This window comes from Sorex araneus, chromosome 2, assembly GCF_027595985.1.
Source record: "Sorex araneus isolate mSorAra2 chromosome 2, mSorAra2.pri, whole genome shotgun sequence".
NCBI classification, from domain to species: Eukaryota; Metazoa; Chordata; class Mammalia; order Eulipotyphla; family Soricidae; genus Sorex; species Sorex araneus.
The window spans coordinates 321,679,332-321,697,482 of NC_073303.1; the positions used below are offsets into that span (position 1 = coordinate 321,679,332).

The window sequence follows — 18,151 nt, forward strand, 5'->3', positions numbered from 1 at the left end:
AATAAGCTTTGAGCACGGCCAGGTGTGGCCCACATCACAAATAAATAAAATAAGATAGGGACCAGAGATATAGTACAGCTGGAAGGGCATCTGCCTCACCCGCGGTCAGTCTGGGTAACCCCCCAGCACCCTATATGGTTTCCTGAGCCCCACCGGGAGTGATCCCTGAGCACAGAGCCAGGAGTAAACCCTGAGCACCAACACAAACAAAAATCCTCCAAAAGTAAGAGAAAATCCATGCTTAGCTGCACTTAAATACTTGCTCATGGGTATAAACTTTTCTTCATTTCCCAGTTCGGGAATTTATGTTAGCACTGAGGGGGTACTCAAGGGACCATGCCATGTCCAGGCCTCCTACATGCAGCGCATGCATTCACCCTGAGAGCTCCCGGGCTCCAAGTCGTCTTTAAACAGAGCAGGAGTAACTACAAGGAAATGAAGTCCTGTCTAAGGTCACTGCTTACACTGATTAATGCAAGTTAAGCCTCAATCCCCTGCCTTTGCTCAGGTCCCACAGTATCATTTAGTTCCAAGGGTCTATGGGAATCCCAAAAGAGTCACGTTCTCAGACTAATTGCCAGGCACAGATGAAGAATAATGGGGACATTGGGATTAAAGATGTCCTCCCAAAATAGGTGCTCCTGCACTGTGTGGCCAGCTCCCACGGCCCCCAGGCCAGATGGACAACTTGAACCGTGTTCAGCACTTCCCCTCCACGGAGCATCGTCCAGAGAACACAGGGGAAACGGGGTCAGTCGCTGGGGTGCGGGCGGCCAGCTCCCAAGGACATAGCCTGAACAGTTCTCTCTGCGTTTGTCGACTTCCTGGGCTGGAAAAACACAGGGCTGCAGGGGCCCGTCCTGATGCCAAGGAGGGAGAACCAGGGCACGGAGAGCAGGTGGCACCCAAACCCCAACTGGAGCCTGGGGGCCCCTACAACATACCTCTTGGTTCACGGCAAAGCCAATGCTCACAGCCACGGTTGGGAACCTGTGAAGGAGAACAGCAGGGTTTGCTCTGTGCCTGCCTGGGGTGCGGGGCGGGGGTTTCTGCGGGACGGAGCAGGGCCGCCTGCAGCAGGCCAGGCTGGTTTGCCTTTGTTTTGTTTTGTTTTGTTTTTCAACAGCCCCTTCACACAACTTCACCGACCGCTTCCAAGTCCAGCAGGCTCAGTGGAGGGTGTGGTCAGAGGCCCTGGACAGGCGTCAGGGTCTGGCGGGCCGCAAAAGAGGGACGCAGTGAAGCACGGCGGGTTCGCCTCTCCAGACAGGACAAGCAGAGCCCGGGAGCGGCCCCGCCCACCCCAGGGTGGCGAGGAGGGCCCCTGCCAGCCTGAGCCCCCAGGTGTACAGTCAGCCCTCGTCCGTCTGAGTCCCCTGCACTCACGGCTATGGCAGCAGGGTCTGCCTGGGGCTTTATCGTGTGCCCCCCGGTTGCTGCCAGGCTGGACCACGATCTCTACTCTCTGTGGCGTTCCCGGGGCTGAAGAGGCCGGGAACTGGCAGCCTGGAGGGAACCTGCGACAACCATCCCACAGGCAGGGCGCTCTGCCCCCGCTCTGCCCCGACGCCACGAGCATGAGAGGACATGGCAGTCCTCTCTAGGTCCTCCCCTCGGGGTCGCCCTGAGCCCCTGACACCCCCAGCCCCGGGTGTGGGGCAGGAGGCCCTCCTGAGAGCGAGACCTTGAAGGCACGAGGTGAAACTACCCCACTCTTCACGGCAGAGAGCACCACCCCCAGAAGGGGCGACAATGCCCACCCAGGGCCCAGACACTGCAGGGGTGTGAAGGGTTGGGGGGGGCGTGGCTGGGGCCCTCTGGAGGGGCTCTGCTGTTTCTCAGGGCTCTGAGACGGGGCCGGCTCCCAGTCGGCTAGGGCCTCGGGCTGTGAGTCTGCATGTGTGTGTGTGTGTGTGTGTGTGTGTGTGTGTGTGTGTGTGTACACGTCATGTCCGTGAGTATGTTTTGTGTTCTCAGGGGGGCGTGTCTCTGGGTATGTGTATATGTATATGTGTATATGTGGATGTGTGTGTGTGTGTGTGTGTGTGTGTTCTCAGGGGTGTTCTCTGAGGGGGTGTATCTCCTGGTGTGTGTGTGTTCTCTGAGGGGGCGTGTCTGTGTGAGTGTATGTGTGTGTGTTCTCAGGTGGGGGGTCTCTGGGTGTGTGTGTGTGTGTGTTCTCTGAGGGGGCGTGTCTGTGTGTGTGTATGTGTGTGTGTTCTCAGGTGGGGGGGTCTCTGGGTCTGTGTGTGTGTTCTCTGAGGGGGCGTGTCTGTGTGTGTCTGTGTGTGTGTTCTCAGGTGGGGGGGTGTCTGGGTGTGTGTGTGTCTGTGTGTGTGTTCTCAGGTGGGGGGGTGTCTGGGGGTGTGTGTGTGTGTGTGTTCTCAGGTGGGGGGGTCTCTGGGGGCGTGCTCTCGACAGCTGTCCTCTGAGTGTGGCCCTGGGTGCCCGTGTGGGTCCTGAGTGCTGTGCTCCAAGTGGGTCTCTCAGACAGGCCCTGTCAGGAGGGCTGGGCTCTGGAGGGCGCCGACTGGGGCGGGACCACACGCCTGCCTGTGGGGTCAGGCTCTGAGGGGCTCCGGGGGCTGGTCTCAGATGGGGGGTGCTTTTGAGCGGGCACTTTCTGGGGGGGCCCCTCTGGGTGTTGGGGGCAGCGCTGCAGGGAGGGGGTAAGAAACTATTTCCCATGCTGCCTGGACGAACGGATGGGCCCAGCGAGGACAGAAACCCAGTCGGCCGGGGGAGTGTCACCCCTCCAGCTTCGAGTCGCCCTCTCTGTGCAAAGCCCCACCGGAGCTCCTGCCTCGGAAGACGGGCGGGGGCCTCGCCAGGCGCCCGGGCTCCTCCACATGACGTGCTCTTCCTCAGCCCAGCCAGCGCTCCAGACGCCGGGGACGTGTAGACACGCACAGGTCTCTCGGCCGCTGAGACCTCCAGGGCATGACAGTTTCACTGAGGCCCTGACCCAGCTGCTGGTTTGCTCCTGTCCACCTGCCCCCGCGATGCCGCTCTGAAAGGACCCGACCCTCGCAGAGGGGGATGCTCAGAGCAGAGGGCAAGTGGGTGCCCGCGCGGGGGTGGCCAGCACTTAACATTCACCTGTGCACAAAGTTGCAGGTGCCGTCAATGGGGTCCACAATCCAGGTGGGGTCGGGGGTGAGCACGCACTTGGCCCCCGTGGCTGCAGCTTCTTCTGCAATGAACCTGTGGTGGGGGAGGAGAGCCTCAATCAGCCGAGACCATGGCAACACTCCTGCAGTGCAGCTGGGCCGGAGTAAGACTCGCGGGGGGTGCCGGGGAGGGGAGCTCCCATCAATGCTCCTGGACCCGGCCACAGTGACCCAAGGGTCGGATGCCAACTGTGAGCTCAAACTGGGTGTGCAACGCGTGCATTTGAGGCTGAATCACTGTCCCCCGCCCCGGCCGGCCCCTGGAAAGGACAAACCAAGGAGGGAACAGGGGTGCGCAGGATGCTGGTGACCAATAGCCACTTGCTCAAGTCTCACTGGGTGAGTCGTGAAGGGCTGGGGGAGCAATGACACGGGTGTGGCTGGGCATTATCATAAACAACGAACAGGGGCTGGAGAGATAGCACAGCGGGTAGGGCGTTTGCCTTGCACGCAGCCGACCCGGGTTCAAATCCCAGCATCCCATATGGTCCCCTGAGCACAGCTAGGGGTAATTCCTGAGTGCAAAGCCAGGAGTGACCCCTGTGCATCGCCAGGTGTGAACTAAAAAGAAAAAAAAAAATGAACAGATTAAAGCCCTTTCTTCAGGGGAAGTTCTTCTAGGAGATACTCAAGGACAAAATCTCATCCTGTGAGATCTGCCACGGGCAGAATTCCATTTAAGGGTATATTGCTTCCCCCGTTCCTTAGGGGAAATATCCATTGAAATAGTCATCTTAAATTTACTAATTTACTTAATAAATTTTCTAGTTTTTGTTTGGTTTTTGCTTTTTGGGTCACACTCGGCGATGCTCAGGGGTTACTCCTGGCTCTAAACTTAGGAATTATTCCTGGCGGTGCTCAGGGGACCCTATGGGATGCTGGGAATCGAACCTGGCTTGGCCACGTGCAAGGCAAATGCCCTACCCGCTGTGCTATCGCTCCAGCCCTTCTAGTTATTTTTTATAGAGACAACAAGAGACATACTAAGCTTAAAGGGGCTCTCCTGGGGACATCTCGCTACATATTCCAGACTACAGTCCTCAGGCCAGGTTAGTCTTTCCTAACCCCAGCAGGGACTACTTCTTTTTGGGTCATGACGGGTTTGTTCCATGACCAACCATGCTCTTCACTTATTATACTTCTTATGGCGCTTAGCCTGTCCCTTTACGATTCCAGGGCTGCTTACAGAGTGCCCTGGGCCCATCCAAGCCCCTCGCTGGGACCCCTATTTTGGGGTGCTAGGAAGTAAGGGCACCTGAGGCTTGAGTCCAGTAAGTATGACGAACACCCAGGAATGAATATTATTCGGAGTCAGTTAACTCCTGAGTTACAAAAGCACAGCATTGATTGTCTTCCTGTGCCTAGATAAAAGAACGTTGCTCTTAACTACACAAAGAACATAAAGGAAAGAGGAAGCAGTATTTCACTGGCATATACAAAACCCAGAGTCCTCAGAAGAAGCTGACCTTACTAATCAAGGATCTGATTTGGGGAAGTTTGTGATTAGCAGAGAGGGAAGGAGAGCACAGAGAGCTCAAAGACAACACAAAGGATCGGGAGTGTGTGATGGCACTGGGTGTGCTGGGGAGCACTGTGATGGGAGTAACTCAATAAACTTAAGCTCCCTGTGGGGGCAGAAAGGCCAAACCAATGTTACCCAACACTCCCCCAAGGCCCCCCTGCAGCCTGGTGCCCGCCAGCCCCCTTCCTCATGGGGGCACAGAGAGCAGCGGAGCCAGTACAGACGCCAGGGAGGGAAAGGCCAGGGAGCAGCAACACCTGGTCTCTGGGGCCTGAGGCAGCATGGTGACGCTCTTCTCCAGCTGCTCCCAGGACAGAGAGGCTGAGGAGCACTGGCAGGGAGCAGGAATGGGGTGATGCCCCCCTGCACGCTGCAGCTTGGGGGTGGGAACCAGACTGGGAAAGGAACCCTAGAATGATACCCTGTCAGCAACAGCCTGAAAGGACAAAGGGGGCGCCTGCCACAGAGGAGGGAGTGTGCACTGAAGGGGCTGCCAGGCAGTGCGAGCCTGGGGCTTAACCATGAATAACTCTGTAACTCTTGGTGACTAAAAAAAATTTTTACAAAGTGAGGGACTGGAGCGATAGCACAGCGGGTAGGGCGTTAGCCTTGCACACAGCCGACCAGGGTTCGATTCCCAGCATCCCATAGGGTCCCCTGAGCACCACCAGGAGTAATTCCTGAGCACATGAGCCAGGAGTAACCCCTGAGCATTGCCGGGTGTGACCCCCCCCAAAAAAAATTTTTTTTTTTTACAAAGTGAAAAAAGGGCTAGAGAGCTAGTACGGCAGGTAGGGCACTCACTGCCTTCCATTTTGCTGGCCCAGGTTCCATCCCCGGCACTCCACATGGTCCTCTGAGTACCACCAGGAGTAATTACTGAATGCAGAGCCAGGAGGAACCCCTGAGCATCACCAGGTGTGATCCAAAACAAACCGCCACCACCAAAAACAATAACACTTGTTGTGTGTGTGTGTGTGTGTGTTGTGTTTCTGAGGAGCAGCCGCTGCCCGTGCACTCAGAGGTGTATGAGGCGGCAGGCACGGAACCCAGGTCGTGCAGTGCTGAGTGCCACACCAGCCTTGGAAACCTCCCCTGCCCTTGACCGAGGGTTGCACACCCACTCCAGCCGCCACCTCCCAGGCTGTGCCCGACCTGACCTTTCCTCACTTCCGACGAGGAGAAAATAGAAGCCATGGGCACTTGCCTCGGCATTTCCTGCCCACAGCAAGGGAATTCCTTTCCCCACAGGAATCCTCTCCCCTGGCAGCGAGAGCACAGTGGGAAGGGCGCTGGCCTGGCACGCGGTCAACACAGGTTCAATCCCTGAGCCAGTCAGGTGTGCCCCCCCACGGGAAAACAAAAACAAAAACTAAAATCCTCTCTATTCTGGCCCTTGGGGTGGGTGGCAACTACAGCCTCTGCCCCTTTGGGAGACAGGGATTGAAGAGGGTCAGGACAGGTCCTGCCCACCCACTCCGAGGGCACCCCTCTCACTCGCCAACCAGCACCTCCTGCTCCCAGCTCCTTCTGCACCCTCATGATTAATAGACCCCTCTGGAACAAAGCCCCTGGGGCCCACTCCCTGGAGGGGACCTTTGACTGAGACCCCCAACATCTCAGGGGAGGGCCACGCCCGCTGTCTCTGGTCACTGGCCTCAGCAGCGGGCACCCAGATCCGAGGAGACGCCCTCCCCCTGCCTTGGCCCCTCCATCCTGCAGAGTCTGGCCTCGGGCCAGTACAGCAAAGGCCCTCTCGGCCTCGGCAATGTGCTGTGACAGTCATTCTGTGAGCAGGGAAATGTGGGTGCCTCTGGGAGGTGCCGTTGGGAGGGTTAAACATATGCTTTGGGGTGGGGCGGCATACCCAGCCAACAACAAAAATCAAACAACACAAAAGGGCGCTGTCTGACTACCAGCCCTTGGGCCCTCGGCGCCACCTCACCAGCGCCGGGAGCTGAGCCCCCTCGGGTGAGCCACCTTCAGCGCACAGAACCTGCTGGCAGCGGGCGCCTCCTCCTCCACCGCGGAGGAAACAGCAAAGCACTGAGTAGGGAGTGCCGAGCCAGAGCCCTGACACAGTCCAGGCCCTGAAAAGCCACAGTGTGCGAGAGGAACGAGCAGTCTCGCCTAGGAGCCTGAACCCAGCGTTGCTGCCTTGGCGCCCTGGGCTCGGCACCCCCGCCCCACTGGACCTGGCCTCTCCCGCCTCGGGGATTCTGACCACGCTGCCACGGGCACAGGTGGGCAAGTCTAGAGGGAGCAAATCACAACACATGAGGTTGGAGAGGCCTCGACGGGCAGGGTGTGGCCAGGTGGTGGGCAGCGGGAAACACAGACGCAGACCCCGGGGAGACCCCACCGTGACTCCGTGACTCCGCTCTGCCAGTTCTCTGGAATCAACCATGCTCGAGCTCTTCTCTAGCGATGAGGTTTCCCTGCCCTGCAAAGGCTTGTGACTGCTTCTGACAGAAAAGGGCCCCAGGCTGGAGCGGCAGGACAGTGGGCAGGGCGCTGGCCTTGCACGCAGCTGACCAGCCCCAGCCCCCCAGACGGCTCCCGACTCCCGTCAGCAATGAGCCTGTGTGCGGAGCCAGGAGAAGGCCCTGAGCACCACCCGGCGTGGCCCCCAAACAAGAAAGAAAATAAAAAATAAAGAAAAAGAACACACCCGAAAGACAGAGCAGGAAGGGGTGCCTGGGCAGAAACAGCTGGATACGCTCTTTCTAGGTGCTCAGGAAGAACCTGGCACTTTCTTCCTTTCCACTATTTATTGATTTGGGTTCTCAGGACACACCACGAGCACTGGCTTGGCTCTGTGTGCGATAACATTGGTTTGCCTTTTCTGCCTTGCCACAGGGAGCTTAGGTTTATTGGGTTTCTCCCATCAAAGTGCTCCCATTTACTCTGTGTTTATTTGTAATCTCTTTCTTTGTGCTCTGTTAACTTTGTAAATATTGCTTTTTTCTTCTCCTTAAGTCCTTTGCATAGTTAATTCAGAGCAATGTCCTTTTTGTATGGGCACAAGAAGACAGTTAATGCTATGCTTTTGTAACATGGGAGTTAACTGACTCCAAATAATATTCACTCCGGGGCATCTGTTCTCTGGATTTAAGCCTCAGTTGCCCTCAGTTCCTAGCACCCCAAAAACAGGGTCCTGACAGAGGGACTGGATGGACCCAGGGCAAGCAGTGTGCTACCTTGGCACTGAAACGGGCCAGGCCAAAGCGCCATAATACTTAATTATAAGTTAAGAGCATGGTCATGGGCAAATTCTGTCATGATCCAAAAAGTAACATATAGAGTAGGACCCTGCTGGGGTTCGGAAAGATTAATCTGGCCTGAGCACTGTAGTCTGAGATCTATAGTGAGATGGCCCCAGGAGAGCCACCCTATAAGCTTAATGTAACTCTTAACAGTGTCCATACAAAATAACTCATATTAAAAAGTAGAATTAATGGCGCTGAAGCGATAGCACAGCGGGTAGGGCGTTTGCCTTGCACATGACCAACCAGGGTTGGATCTCCAGCATCCCATATGGTTCCCTGAGCACTGCCAGGGGTGATTCCTGAGTGCAGAGCCAGGAGTAACCCCTGTGCATCGGTGGGTGTGATCCAAAAAAAAAAAAAAGAAGTAGAATTAAGGTGTTAATTAGGATGTTAATTAAGTTATTGGACTAAGGAGAGGAGAAACATCCCTAGGTGGTATTTCCGCCCATAAGCCTGATCTGTGGTCAAGAAGGGCTTTCAGAAGGGGTGTGGTGGCTGCCGCCAATGCGGGGAGATGGAGAGAGATGAGAGAGAGAGACCAGGGCATTAAGATGGAGCGCAAAGAGACTAGCAAGGGGGACAGAGGGAGGAGAATGTAGAGAAGAATGCAGGAGCAGGCGCGTGGAGAGACGAGAGACGTGGCTGCAAGAGGGAGCACGGAGAGATGAGCAGGAGACAGGAGGAGATGGGAAAGGGGCCAGTGTGAGATGGGGATGGGGAGCTTAGTGAGACTGCAACAGGCGCGTGGGGAGAACGGAATAAATGGCCACTGATCACCAGCCAGCCTGGCCCCCGTTTCCTCCTTCATCCACCCATGGCATGGGCCACCCCGGGTGGGGAGTGACCCCAGACCATGGGATGCGGGCGGTGAGAGAGAGCTGCGTGGGGGCTCCCCAGCCGTCTGGAGATCACACAGTTCTGGTGGGGCACGAGGTGCTGGGGATCAACCCGGGGTCCCGGGACAGCAGCGACAGGACAGCAGGAACCCTAGATTGGATCCCCAGCACCCAGTATGGTCCCCCGAGCACCACCAGGAGTGATCCTGAGTGCAGAGCCAGAGGAAGCCCTGAGATCACCGGGTATGACCCAAAAAGCTAAAATAAAACTACATAAGGAACTAAGCTAGCATAGTTCTTTATGCATAGGTCCCCAAAAAGGTTGACAATTTCTATTCTAGGGCTGGAAATACAGTAAAGTGGGTCGGGCACCTGCCTTGCATGCAGCCAACCGGGTTCCATCCCCCGCAGCCCTTTATGCTCCCCTGAGCCCCACCAGAAGTGATTTCCAAACGCAGAGCCAGCAGGAAGCCCTGAGCGCTGCCACATGTGTCCCCAAAACAGAACGTCCACCCTAGACAAAAATGGGGCTCTCAGAGGCCATCTGAGGGTCTTTCCTGGGGCCTGCTGTGGCACTGATGGGGAGAATGGGAAGAAGGTGGCAGGGGCGGGGGGGAGAGAGAGAGAGAGAGAGAGAGAGAGAGAGAGAGAGAGAGAGAGAGAGAGAGATTACAGGGGTTAAGGAGCTTGCTTTGCACATGGCCAACCTGGGTTCAATCCTGAATACCCAATATGGTCCCCCAAGCCCTGCCAGGAATGATTCCTGAGCACAGAGCCAGGAGCAAGCCCTGAGCACAGCTGGGTGTGGCCAACAGAACAAAACAAAACCAACCAACAGAAGAACATGTCTCTGGGTACCAGCAGGACAGACCACGTGGAGTGAGTCTGCACCCAGGAGACAGGACCATTCGGGGCCACCTTCCTGCAGAGTCCACCTGGGGCTACCGACTGCCAGGAAGGACTCTCTGGTCAGTGCTCAGTGCCTAGCAGAGGGAGGAGGGTGCCCTGGGCAGGCATGACAGATAGGATATTCTTGCTGGATGGACGTGAGGGTGGGTCAGGCACAGTAGGAAGGTGCAGCCTTCCCCCGTTAGACCCCAGCCTTCTGATGAACAGAGAAGCTAGTTATAAGGTTAGGGGATTACACACACACACACACACACACACACACACACACACACACACACACACACACACACACACACAGAGCAGAGCCCCTCCCCTTCAAGAAATGCACTCACCTGTGTGAAGGAAATTTATTCTGCAGCTCAGAAATGATTAAGTCTTCCACAAGGTGATCTGTTTCTGTCACCAGGTCGGCAGCAGATGTTTTGGTGGAGACCTGTTTTTCCTCAGAAAGGGCTTTCCTGATGATCTGAAATAGGAGGCCAGGGGAAACTCACAAGCAAGCACCTTGTCCCCACAACATGCGCGCCTGCCTCTGGCCCCGCTTTAGGTTGGCGTGTGTGGGTCCTGCACCACTCGCTCCCCCACCCCCAGCAGGCCTCTGGAGTGACTACTGTTACCCCCAAGTCATCTGAGTTCCAAGGGAGCCATAATTACCCACTGCAACTTTGATTTTTATAAGGAGAGCCGGGCTCCCCGGTGGGAAGTCAGTGTGCCCTACTTAAGAACTTACTTATCCTTGAAAGAGAAGAAAAATGGTGATTTGAAGAACCCGAACTTCAGCCCCTGGGAGAGGAAACAACATTTTTGCCCTCTAGAGACCCAGGATTTTGTATTTATGGGGCCTCAGTGTCAAGACTTCTTTCCTCTAGTTGACTACAGGGGTTGCAGGAGATGAAGTATGCACACAGAGACTGCACAGGTGCAAGCTGAGAAACGGCAAAGCTGAGGCAGATTCCAACCTTCCCTGTGCCCTGCAGATGGGTACTGAGTTCTCCCGCAGCGCCCAGGGACCAGAGGCCCAGGGTCAAAAATGGGTAAAGTATGGAGAGCACCAGGCCGGGAGTGCCAGGAGTGCCTTCTGCCAGGCTGAAGCCAGTGCCACAAAGGCAGGAAGCCCTGGACAGGAAGGCTGAGTGGCAGTTCCTCAGTCACAGGGTCTTTTCTTTCTGTCTCTGTCTCTCCCTCTCTCTCTCTCTGTCACAGGATCCTCTCTCTCTCCCTTTCTCCCTCTCTCTATGTGTATGTGTGTTTGGGTCACGCCCAGCGATGCTTAGGGGTTACTCCTGGCTCTGAATTCAGTAATTACTCCTGGGCTGTGCTCGGGGGCCATACGGGATGCCGGGAATTGAACCTGGGTTGGCTGCCACATGCAAGGCAAACGCCCTCCCCGATGTACTAGCTCTCCAGCCCCTCACTGGAGCCTTCTTATGAAATCAAGAGTGAATCCACTCCAGCTCTCACCTGTCTTGTTCGTTCTCTCCATTAAGGGCTCAGCGTCTCACTCCCCACACATGACAATGTCAGCACACCTAAAGTGGCCTCTGAGCCCTCACCTGGAGTAGAGCAGCAAACCCGGGGCCTGCATGACTTTTTAAAGCACCTCAGCGCCTGTCTGCAGACTGGACGTCCTTCGTGCACCCTGACATGCTCTGGCCTGAAGGAAGCATTTACGGTCCCGTTCCTTCTTCAGTCCAAGTAAGTCTTTGGCTGCTACAGAATGTGGGCAGCAAAAGACTGGTCTGGAAGTGAGTAGGACGGGAGTGTGGAAGGAGAAGCCAAAGAACTCTGCAGCAAGCAGAGAGCTGCCCCCTCCTTCACGTCTGCCATGGCAGCTCCCTAATCCTGGGGCCAGCTCAAACAACACGCGACATTGTCTGTTTTCGTGCACAAAAAACAACAGACAGACATGCATGGCCAGCATTAAGGCGACCCACTAGCTGGGGAGGACTCCACCCATGTGGGGTGCCAGCCACCGGGCCTTCCTGTTCTTCTAGTTGCAACATCCTGCTCATCACTGCCAGGCTAATCTCCTTCAAACACCCGTTCGCACACAGCAAATTTCCAACAGGTGAATCTGCACAGGTTCCTTATTTCTAACTTCTCAAGGTCTAGTTCCTGGAGTCTAGCTCTAGACTCTGAAAATCCCTGTTTGGGGGCGGGGACAGGCTGGGCCTCACCTGGTGATGCCCAGAGACTATTCCTGGCTCTGTGCTCAGGAGTGAGCCCTGATGATGCCGGGGTTGGGGGGAACGCAGGAGCTATCGGGGACTCAAATCAGAGTTGGCAGGTTGCAAGGCAAATGCCTAACCCCCGGGTCCATAATCCCCACATTTTAAGGTAGCTCAGATTTCCAGCCTATAGGCCAATGCTAGGAAGTTCGTATCTTGTAGGAAAATTCAATGTGTGCTGTTAAGGTATGTATTCCCGTGTGGTCAGCGTGTGGTCTGTATCTATGACATGTGGTGGGCATGATATGCATGGTGAATGGTGTGTGGTATGTGGAGGAGGAGTGTGTGTGTGTGGGCACGCGTGTGTGTGTGACACAGTATTCTGTGTGAGGCACATCCCGTGGTGTTCAGGGATCACCCCTGGTGGTACCTGGGGGACCAAATGGGTTGTGGAGGTCAACCCAGTTGGCCACATGCAGGGCAGGTGCTTTCACCCTGTACCACTGCTCCGATCTCCTGGGGTCTTAATGAAATGAAGACTCTCGCTGAGCAAACGTGGGTTTGGAGATCTGTGATTTGCATTTCTTTTATTTATTTTTAAAATGGTTTTATTTAGAACATGTGAGGGGGAGGGAGAGAGAGAGAGAAGCAGCCAGGGAGGAGCGAGCCTGTGTGGTGCAGGGAATATTCCTCACCCCGAACTGCCACGCAGCCACCCCCACCAGTGATCTGCCCTGTGGGAAGCTCCCTGTGACTGGTGGGTGCTGAGGATGACCTTGAGAAGCAGAACTGGGGCAGATCCTCCAAACCAATGCCCACTGCTTCCATGTCCACCTGCAAGGCAGCTGGCACCGCCACTCATGGGGTCTCTCACCCACCCTCTTCCTGCGAGCCCCTTTACCGTCCACTCCTGCAGGGGGTCGTGCTGGCGCCTCTCGCACCAACCACACTCCCGGATTGTCAATATCCATTTCTTTTGTGGAGGAGTAGGGGGGCATGCCTGGCAATGTTCAAGGGTTACTCCTGACTGTGGCCGTGCTTGGGGGACCCTATGGGATGCTGGGGATCAAACCCATGTCTGCCGCGTGCCAGGCAAACTCCCTACCACTGTGCTATGGCTCTGGGCCTCAGACGCCATTTCTGAGTTCTTCTCCTTTCCACACCATCTACCATCGCTTACCTGTGTCGTTCAAACAGCCTCCAACATCCCTCCCCCCTCCGCCCCCGCTGGGCACTGCCCACCTGCCTGGGCAGCCACCAGGCCTGGTTCCTGGGCCTCCTGGCGGTCAGCCTTGTCCTGCATGAGGGGCTCCACAGCCAGGCCCCCACCCTGGGTTTCTCCACTCCGAGTCCGCCCTTAGACAATAAAGCCTGTGCAGATTCCTATCTGATTGCTTGGAGGGCCACACCCAGGGATGCTCAGTGGGGTATGGAGTCAGGGATGCATGTCGGGGCCCTGCATGTGGGCTCTGCCACTGGACTTCACAGCCCCAGCCTCCCCCCCACACACGGTCCTTACAGGTCCCTTCTGCCTGCAGTTTTTGGCTCTCTTTTGACCATCTGTCCCTGAGGGGTCACCTCAGGACGCTGTCTGCTGGACCTCTGCCTGGCCAGCAGCTCATCCCCGTCAGAGGCCTGGCCCCTCAGCCGCTCCAAGCCCGTCCTCTGACAACACAGCGCAGCCTCCCGCCCTCCTGTTCCAGCACTGCATCTCCTGTCTCCCACACCCGCCACTGCCTCCTGCTGGCTCCCTTTCCACCACAGTTTCATGGGTGTATGATCTAAACGGAGGCAATTTCCTTGGGGCGGGAGGATAGGGCCCCACACCTGGTGGTGCTGGTGCCAGCTTACTCCTGGCTCTGCACTCAGGGTTCACTCCTGGCGGGGCTCGGGATTGTGTGTGTGTTGGGATCGAACCCATGTTAGGTGTGTGTCTTGCCCACTGTACTATCTCTCCAGCCCCGAGAAAGCAGTTCACCTGTTCACCCACTTGACAGCAGCAATGGAGGATAAACATCAGGTCCATATTCAAACTCCCCTTGGGAGACACTGGGAGCAATCCCGAGATTCCCAGTGTCCTTAACCTTCCTTATTTTTGGTGGCAGTGGGATCTGAAACATTTGAGTGGTTCTAAGAATAAAATGAGTAATTGAAGGTAAGAATCTTGGGATGTAAAGTGATTTTTTTTTTCTTTTTGGGTCACACCCAGCAATGCACAGGGGTTACTCCTGGCTCATGCACTCAGGAATTACTCCTGGCGATGCTCAGGGACTATATGAGATGCTGGGAATCGAACCCAGGTCAGCCACGTGCAAGGCAAATGCCCTACACACTGTGCTATTGATCTTGATACACATACAAACTTTTAGCACCCTAAACAAGTTGCGAGAATATGCAAGTTTCCAACAATACATAGCGGTGGCAGGGACTGGCCACCGGCGCCAGTGGCCGTGCTGGGAGAGCTGTGTCAACTGGCGCCATGTCTCAGCCAGTTTACTAGCACAGCCACCAGAAGGCAGCGCTTCTACCTGCTATGAATCTGTGGGTGAGGGCATGGAAGGCATCTGTCAGACATCTGAAGAACATGTGATGAGAATGAACCCCAACAGCCCTCTCTTGCTCTCTGGCTGGACTGAGGCCCTGGCCGACCTCAGTTGCCTTGCTGGGTACCCAGACTGGATTAAAGGGAAGATCTAGTGCTGCTTCGTCCGCAGGCCCAGCAGGCCGGGAAATAATTGAGCTGGAAGCATTAACAGGGAGGGGCTGGGCCAGGAATGCAGGTGTGTTTATCAAAGCCAGGCTATGTTTAGTATTCTATTAATTCTGTTTCCATTTAGTATACTCTAGTCAGGGTTGAATGTATCTCATGAAACATGAAATTATTTCATTATGAAATATGAGGAACTTGTTCAATCTGAAAACCCCCATTGCCTCCTCCCCTTCCCTACCCCCATCCCTTTTTTTTTTTAACATAAAACGTTTTTTACAATGTTTTAGATGGAAGTTGTTCTTTGTCAGTTACTGTTGGTGTCAGCCCTCCAAACTCTTTGTTTCCACTTTTTTTAGTCCTCACTATAATAACCATTCTTCAGGATCGGGTGGGAGGTGGGTGACCACACAGTTATGTTCTCAAGATAAAATCTTAGTGAAAGACACATAAATGATCTTTAGTTATATTTTCAAATATATATAATGATTTGTTAGCAAAACAAATAAAAACCCTATTATTTATACAATATGCAAATTTAAAAGAGTCACTGTCACTGTTATCCCGTTGCTCATCGATTTGTTCGAGGGGGCACCAGTAACGTTTCTCATTGTGAGTCTTATTGTTACTGTTTTTGGCATATCGAATACACCATGGGTAGCTTGCCAGGCTCTGCCGTGCGTGCGCGATACTCTCAGTAGCTTGCCGGGCTCTCTGAGAGGGGCAGAAGAATCGAACCCGGGTTGGCCTCGTGAAAGGCGAACGCCCTACCCCTGTGCTATCACTCCAGCCCAAATTTAAAAGAGGATGCTTGTAAGACTTAGCAAATGCTATGCTTTTATAACCTGGGAGTCATTTGACTCTACATGATATTTTCCTCCTGGGCATCTGTTATCTAGACCTAAGCCTCAGCTGCCCTTACTTCCTAGCACCCCCAAAAGCAGGGTCCCGACGAGGGACGAGATGGACCCAGGGCAAGCGGTCAGTTGTGTGCTACCCTGGCATCGAGATGGGCCTGGCCAAAGTGCCTAATGCTTAACTGTAAGTTAAGCACTTGATCATGGACAAATGTTGTCATGATCCAAACAGTGATAACTAGATTTGGACCCTGCTAGGGTTAGGAGTGATTAATCTGGCCTGAGTGCTGTGGTCTGAGCCTGTGGCAAGATATTGTCAGGAGAGCTGCCTTGCAAACCTCAATGTATCTCTTGCTATGTCCATGCAAAAATAACTAGTATTAAGATGTTAATGAGTATTTGGAATGGGGAGAGGAGAAAAAACCCTTAAGAGGTATCTTGCCTACTGGCAGTCAGGAAGGGCTTTGGAATGCCCCTAGGTTGTGTTCCCTTTGAACCTGACAGTCCTCAGGAAGGGCTTTATTATGTTGATTTTGCTACCTGGCGGTGTGTAACCTAGGGGCAAGGGCGAGAGAGGAAAAAGGGAGGAGAGAGATGGAGGGCAGCGGCAGTTGATCCAGGGAGAGGATGGAGCTGGGAGTGCGGGAGATGAGAAAGATGGAAGATGGAATAAACGGTAACTAATCAGCAACCAGCTTGGTCCTCGTTCTTCCCTCGCCGGTCCTTGGCCAATGGCCGTCCCGATCCAGTCCACACACTGTGGTTCCAGAGGACCGAACGCGGGTGGTGAGACAGCTGCCTGGAGAGCCCGCGCCCCTCGGCGTGCCTTAGTTTATTACAGATGCTAAAATAGTAGATTAAGAAAAGTTTAATATCCATACTTTGGATAGTATTCCTCTGTCTGATGTGTTGTGTGCAAATATCTTCTCCCATCCTACATGGTGTCTCACCTAAGTTGTGAAAGTTCTCACAAAGCTCAGCAACAACAAAACCAATAACCCCATCAAGAGAGGGGGGAGAGAAGTTGGAGTAGTAATACAGAGGGTAGGGTGTTTCTTTGCTTTGCATATAGCCAGCCTGAGTTCTATGCTTGGCACCCAATACAATCCCCAAAGCCTGCCAGGAGTGATCCTGAGCACAGGGCCAGTAGTAAGCTCTGAGCACAGCTTTTTGTGGCCTCAAAACCAAAAAATAAATGAATGGGGACAGGAGATGAACAGACACTTCCATGAAGAGAACATCTGGATGGCCAAAAAGCATATGAAAAAGCTTTCATTGTCACTTTCAGTCAGAGAAATGCAAATCAAAACAATGACCTTTGTCAAATCAAAACCACACCAGTGTGGGGCCAGAGTGACAGGACAGCGGGGAGGGCATTTGCCTCGCAAACGACTGACCTGGGTTTGATCCCCGGCATCCCATATGGTTCCCTGAGCACTGCCAGGAGTAATTCCTGAGTGTAGAGCCAGGAGTAAACCCTGAGCATCACCAGGGCTGGCCTCTCCCCCAAAAAAAATCCACCCCAGTGAGAATGCCATATGTCCAAAAAATAGCAAACAAACAGTAAGCTGGCAAAGAGGTGGTGAAACAAGCTGGTGGAAATGTTGTTTGCTTCAGCCCCTATGGAAAACCTTATGGAGAGTTCTCCAAAATGTAAGAAGAGAGCTTCCTTACAACCCAGTGATTCTCCTTTTTGGTGTCAGACCCTGAAAATACTATTTCGAAAGGGTATATGCACCCCGACATTCACTATAGTCAGAATATGGAAACAATCTAAATGTCCACCAAGAGACCGAGAGATAAAGAAGCGGGAGACTTGCAGCAGGAGACGGCAACTGTCGGGTGACTGTGCGGCTCACTGCAGCCTGGTGGGGCTGGCAGGCAATGCGCTGAGTGAGGCAGGTATCAGATGGCGGCAAACTCTGGGTGCTGGAATACAAACTGAGACCCCCCCATAATGGGGGGAATAGACAAAGGAGTAGGGGTAGGGGGTCACTCTGGTGGTGATGAGGTGAAGTGACTGTTTAGACCAAGACCATACACACACACCTCTGTAAACATATTGCCTTGATTATAAGTTTAATTCATAAACTTTCTTGCACTGGGAGGAAAGGTGCTAATGGGATAATTTAGTGTTTACTTTGTTTTGGAGGGGTGGCGTGGGCCACGTCCAGTGTTTCTCAGAGCTACTCCTGGCTCTGCTAAGGAACGTGGCAGTGTTCAAGGTACTGTCTGTGGTGCTAGGATCGGCGACGTGCAGGTCAAGTACCTGAACCCGTGAACTGTTTCTCTAGCCCCAGGATGTTCCATTTTTAAGATAAATCTACACCAGGCAAAGAGACGGTGCAAGGACTATGTGCATGCTTTGTGTGCAACCCACCTAGCTTTGAACCCAGCACCATAAGGTCCCCCGAGAACTTGATTACTGGGGGCCCCACAAGCACACCTGGGTTAGCCCTGGTGACTGCCGGCACCACCAGGTGCAGGCGGTACCAACGTCTCCTCACACAGAGCTTGAGAAGGTGCCACCCTCCATAGCTTCCGGCCACTGAAAGTCTGAATCAGACTCTGAATGCTCTGCCCTTCGGCCACAGTGGCCCGAGGGCAGGGGCAGCTGGAGGGACACTGAGAAGTGGATGACCACAAATCAGTGACCTGCAGAAGGGTTCTCCTATGGGAATTCTCTCTCAGAGATATTATTTCTTCTTCTTCA

General features: G+C 54.3%; 1 protein-coding gene across 2 annotated transcripts in view; it reads right to left on the reverse strand.

The window, feature by feature from the left end:
- IMPA2 (inositol monophosphatase 2) overlaps positions 1–18,151 on the reverse strand; it is a 45,947-nt gene that overhangs the window by 16,998 nt on the left and 10,798 nt on the right. For both annotated transcript variants that reach the window (XM_055127657.1, XM_055127658.1), the window contains 3 exons: positions 10,039–10,172; positions 3,100–3,204; positions 945–990 (listed from right to left, as the gene is read on the reverse strand). In XM_055127657.1, the coding sequence (XP_054983632.1) occupies positions 945–990; positions 3,100–3,204; positions 10,039–10,172 (285 nt within the window). The remainder of the gene's footprint in view (positions 1–944; positions 991–3,099; positions 3,205–10,038; positions 10,173–18,151) is intronic.